The following is a 4,943-nucleotide window of genomic DNA, read 5'->3' on the forward strand; positions in this document are numbered from 1 at the left end:
CAAAAAAGATGATTTTTCAACTAAAACAATCAAAAACAACAAAAATTAATTTTTACTAGAAAAAGATAAATTGTCAACCAAAACTGAAATAATTACGTTTTACGTTAAAAGAAATCTATTTTCAACAAACAAAAAAAATGAATTTTGAACTAAAAAATATCATCATTTTATAATCAAAAATTGAATAAATAAATTTTTAGTAAACAAATAATTGTTCAACCAAAGAGATAAATTTTTAACTAAAATTATGGAATATTCAACTGGAACAATAGTTACACTTTTAGTTAAAAAGAATAAAAAATTTCAACTAAAAAAAAATTTAACAAAATACTTAAATTTACGGCAAAAAACTCCTTTTTTCAAAGAAAAAAAAAAACAAATTTTCAATCATTTTTTTTTGTAATAAAAAATTCTTCTGCTTTAAGATAAATTTCATATTTTTTTTATAAAAATGGAACTATTTGTTAGAGAATTCAAAGATTTTGTTAAAAAGTCATCGTTTTTGGTTAAAAATTCGTCTTTTTAGATTGAAAATTGAATTTTTTTGGTAGAAAATTATTTCTTGTTAAAAAATTCATAGTTTGATCGTGAAAACTCGACTAAAATCTTTTTCAACAGAAAATTCAACTATTTGTTTGAAAATGTATTTTTTTGATTTAAAACTTCATCTGTTATAGAAAAAATGTCATTTTTATATGAAAATGCAACTTTTTGGTTCAAAATCGTTCTTAATTTTTTTTTGCGTAAAAATGCATCAGTTTCGTGGAAAATTAATTTTTTGTTGAAGTGACATTTTTGTTTAAAAATTTCATTTTTGTAAAGAATATTTGTCCTTTGGCTTGAAAGTTCAATAATTTAGATAAACTTTTACTTATTTTTTTTTGAGTGAAAAATCTTTTTTTGTTGGAAATTCGTCTTTTTGGTTTTAAAATTCTTTTCTTTTATTGCATAAATTTCATTCTTTTTTTATTAAAATATAAACTATAACACTTTTTTGTCGACAATTTGTCATTTTAGGTTGAATATTCAACTATTATGTTAAAAATTCCAGTATTTTGTTAAAGAGTTATCTTTTAAAGTAGAAACAACTTTTTTTTTGGAAATAAATTAATACATTTGAACATTTTTACGTATATGAAACACTGTAATTCCTGAATATGTCTGAACTAGAAAATAATAAATATTCAACCGCTGAGATAACCTGAACAATAACACTACTGTTAAAAATAATAAATTCTTAAATTCTCTTAAATTCTTTTAAATTCTCCTACATTCTGTCCTATTCTCGGTTATATAATCTGAATTTAAATTCTCGGGAATTTAAGAACTCTACTCTAGATTTGTCTTACGAATGACACTGACTTGAATTCTTTCACTAATACCGTTTATACGGATTTCCTCTACTCCAATAACATGTATCATAGACAAAGCCTTTCATTTTTTAAAATAGTTTCTTTGTAAAACTCAACCCCATGCTTTATTGTCTCAAATCCAGTTTTTATTATAATATTCATAATGAGCTCTCAATGTAAATAATGATATTGAGGTTATGTTTACATAGGCTTAAAGAATTTATGTGCATTTGAAAACTTATAATTGCCGTGTGCCTATTTAAAATTTTTTTTCTGGACTAGAACTTTTGAAATATCAAATATCTACTTTCGCTTTTTTTATTTATAAATGTATATGTTTATAAAAGTATTCTAAAGTAATATCAAAGTGTACCCATTATTTGAATTTCTATCTAACGAGAATATTCGTTTGCTGCCGCTCCGAGCGCCAGCAGTCATATCCGGTATTGGCTCAAGGTCAAGTCCGCAGCGAATAGGGCACCACAACTGCGATGTAGAACACGATGCGGTTGAAAATGCAATTGACTAAGTCTGGGTCAATGAGGTTAGGGATATAATTTAGAAGTTAAAAAACGGCCAGACTGCTCAGTAGACCGTCTGTGTAAAGTTTAAATTATAAAAATATCATTCGAAATGTCAAATTAATTTTTTGAAAAAAGGCAGAAGCTGCAATAAATTGCCACATGAATTTAATTGCAAGCCGCAAGACCAGTTTTAGACAAAAAAACGTAAGTTTTCAACTAAATAGTAGAATTTCCAACCGAAAAGATTTAATTTCTACCCAAATATGAACCAAAAATTTAAATTGCCGATTCAATAATTCCTCTATCAATTTTGCTTCCAGTTATGAATCATTGTGATGTTCGAGGAAGCGAAGCTTATTGTGGGGAAGAATCACACACAATGTTGCATGAACAAGGAGGTGCAGCTCAAATAGCCGGAGTGACACTTTGTCCATTGGCCAACAATCGGGATGGAACTTTTGATCTTAAAAAACTGGAATTAAAAATTAAAGGAGATCGACAGCACGAACCGATTTCAAAATTAGTCATTGTTGAAAACACTTTCAACGGGAAGATTGTCCCACAAACTTGGATCCAGGATCTCGCTAAAATAACTAGGAAACACTCCCTCAAATTACACATGGATGGAGCCAGATTATGGAACGCGTCTGTAGGTTCCGATGTACCTGTTGCGGAAATTGTTTCCGAATTCGACTCGGTGACTTTCTGTCTGAGTAAAGGCTTAGGATCACCAGCAGGATCTCTTCTTTGCGGATCAAAGTCGTTTATCGAGAAAGCCAGAAGAGGAAGAAAAGTTTTGGGCGGTGGGATGAGGCAAGTTGGAGTTCTTGCTGGATCTGGTTTGGTGTCTTTGGAAGAAATGGTACCGTTGTTGAAGGAAGATCATAGAAGAGCCGCCAAGTTAGCCAAAGCGATCAACGATCTGGGATCGAAGGCTTTTAGTGTTGATTTAAATGAGGTGCAGACAAATATGATTTTCGTAAACATTTCTTCGGAGAAAGTAACTTCTGCAGATTTTGTGCAGAGACTAAAGAGTGTTGAGAGTGATGATCCTGATGATAAAATCATTGTTCGAGGCTTGGCTTTGACACCAACCTCAGCGAGATTTGTCACATATTATGAAATCAATGATGAATTAGTTGATGCTGCTATTAGGAAATTTTCCTATGTTGTGAAACAACTGGAGTGACTTTATTTTCTGACCAGAATTTCCAGTTTTCTGACCCAATATTTTAAAAGTATTAATCATGAACTCGAATGTTTATTTAAAATATTATTCTTTAGACTTTAAATTATCGAAATTCATTTTTATTTTTTCACAGCCTTTTTCCTAATCCTCTCTTGATCAAATAATGGAAAGGTTAACTTTTCATTTTTTTTAATAATTTAAAAGATATTAATTTTTCACTAAAGAATTTAATTTTCCATTTCAGAGATGAATTTTTAATTGAAACGATGAATCTTCAGCTCGGAAAATGAATTTGAAAGACAATCGTTTAATCTTCAGCCAAAACAGCTTAATTTTTTATTAAAGAAGTGAAACTTTTCCACTGAAAGAAACGAATTTTGTATAAAACAGTTGAATTTTCAACTTCGTCAAAAAAAAAGATTAAATTTTAACTAAATTGTTGAATTTTTAATTAAAAAAGACGAATTTTCTACAAAATAATGGACTTTTTAGTCCCAAAATATGAATTTTTAGGAAAACAGTTGAATTCTCAACTCGAAAATATCAATTTTAAATAATCAATTTCATTTTCAACTCAATAGTGTAATTTTCAACTCAAAAAGACCAATTTTCTGCCAAAAAATGCCAAATTATTAAATTTTCAACCATTGAGATGAATTTTTTAATAAAATGATGAATCTTCAACCCGGAAAATCAATTTTTAAGAAAATAGTTAAACCCTTAGTAAAAACAGACTAACTTTTAACCACAAAAGTTTAAAATTATACTAAAAGAAACGAATTTTGAATAAAAGAGTTGAAATTTCAACAAGGAAAACAAAGTTTGAAACAAGTTATTGGATTTTCAAGCCAAACAGGCGAATTTTATACAAAACAGTTGAATTTTCAACTCAAAAAGACCATTTTTCCAGCAAAAAAAAACTGAGTTTTAAATAAAATGATGAATCAACTCGAAAACTGAATGATTAAGAAAATAGTTGAATCTTTCGCCAAAACAGATTAATTTTCAAATACAAAATGTGAAATTTCTACTAAAAGAAACGAATTTTGAATTTAAGGTTTTAAATTTCAAGGAGGAAAATTTTGTTAAAGAAATTATTGAATTTTGCAACCCAAAAAGACGAATTTTATACAAAACAGTTGAATTTTGAACAGTTGAACCCAATAGTTGAATTTTCAACTCAAAAAGACCAATTTTCTGCCAAAAAATGCCAAATTATTAAATTTTCAACCATTGAGATGAATTTTTTAATAAAATGATGAATCTTCAACCCGGAAAATCAATTTTTAAGAAAATAGTTAAACCCTTCGTAAAAACAGACTAACATTTAACCATAAAAGTTTAAAATTATACTAAAAGAAACGAATTTTGAATAAAAGAGTTGAAATTTCAACAAGGAAAAGAAGTTTTAAACAATTCATTGAATTTTCAAGCCAAAAGGAAGAATTTTTTAATGGAAGTTTCAATTAAAAAATATGTGTTAAAAAACAGTTGAAGTTCTCAACACAAAAATATGAATTTTAAACCAAAAATTTAATTTTAAACTGAAGAGTTAAATTTGCAACATAAAAAGACCAATTTTTCAGCCAAAACAGACAAAATAATTAAATTTTTAACCACAGATATAAATTTTTAAATAAAATGATGAATGTTCAACTCGAAAAATGAATTTTTAAGAAAATTGTTGAATCCACAGCCAAACCAGATTAATTTTTAACTAAAAAATTCGATTTTTTTTTACAAAATAATGGAAGTTTTTATAAAAAAATAAAATATAAAAAACAGTTGAATTCTCTACACGAAAATATGAATTTTAAACAAAAAATTTAATTTTAAACTGAATAGTTGAATTTTCAACTCAAAAACAAAAAATTTCCC

At 27.4% G+C, this 4,943-nt stretch overlaps 1 protein-coding gene across 1 annotated transcript in view; it reads left to right on the forward strand.

Moving 5' to 3' along the window:
* Positions 1 to 3,104, forward strand: part of LOC117171672 (L-allo-threonine aldolase) — a 30,705-nt gene extending 27,601 nt beyond the window's left edge. Inside the window, exon 5 of the mRNA XM_033359185.1 lies at positions 2,197 to 3,104. Within this exon, the coding sequence (XP_033215076.1) occupies positions 2,197 to 3,065 (869 nt within the window). The 3' untranslated portion in view covers positions 3,066 to 3,104. The remainder of the gene's footprint in view (positions 1 to 2,196) is intronic.
* Positions 3,105 to 4,943: the final 1,839 nt, after the last annotated feature.

The sequence above is a fragment of the Belonocnema kinseyi genome, chromosome 4 (assembly GCF_010883055.1).
Source record: "Belonocnema kinseyi isolate 2016_QV_RU_SX_M_011 chromosome 4, B_treatae_v1, whole genome shotgun sequence".
Lineage (NCBI taxonomy): Eukaryota > Metazoa > Arthropoda > Insecta > Hymenoptera > Cynipidae > Belonocnema > Belonocnema kinseyi.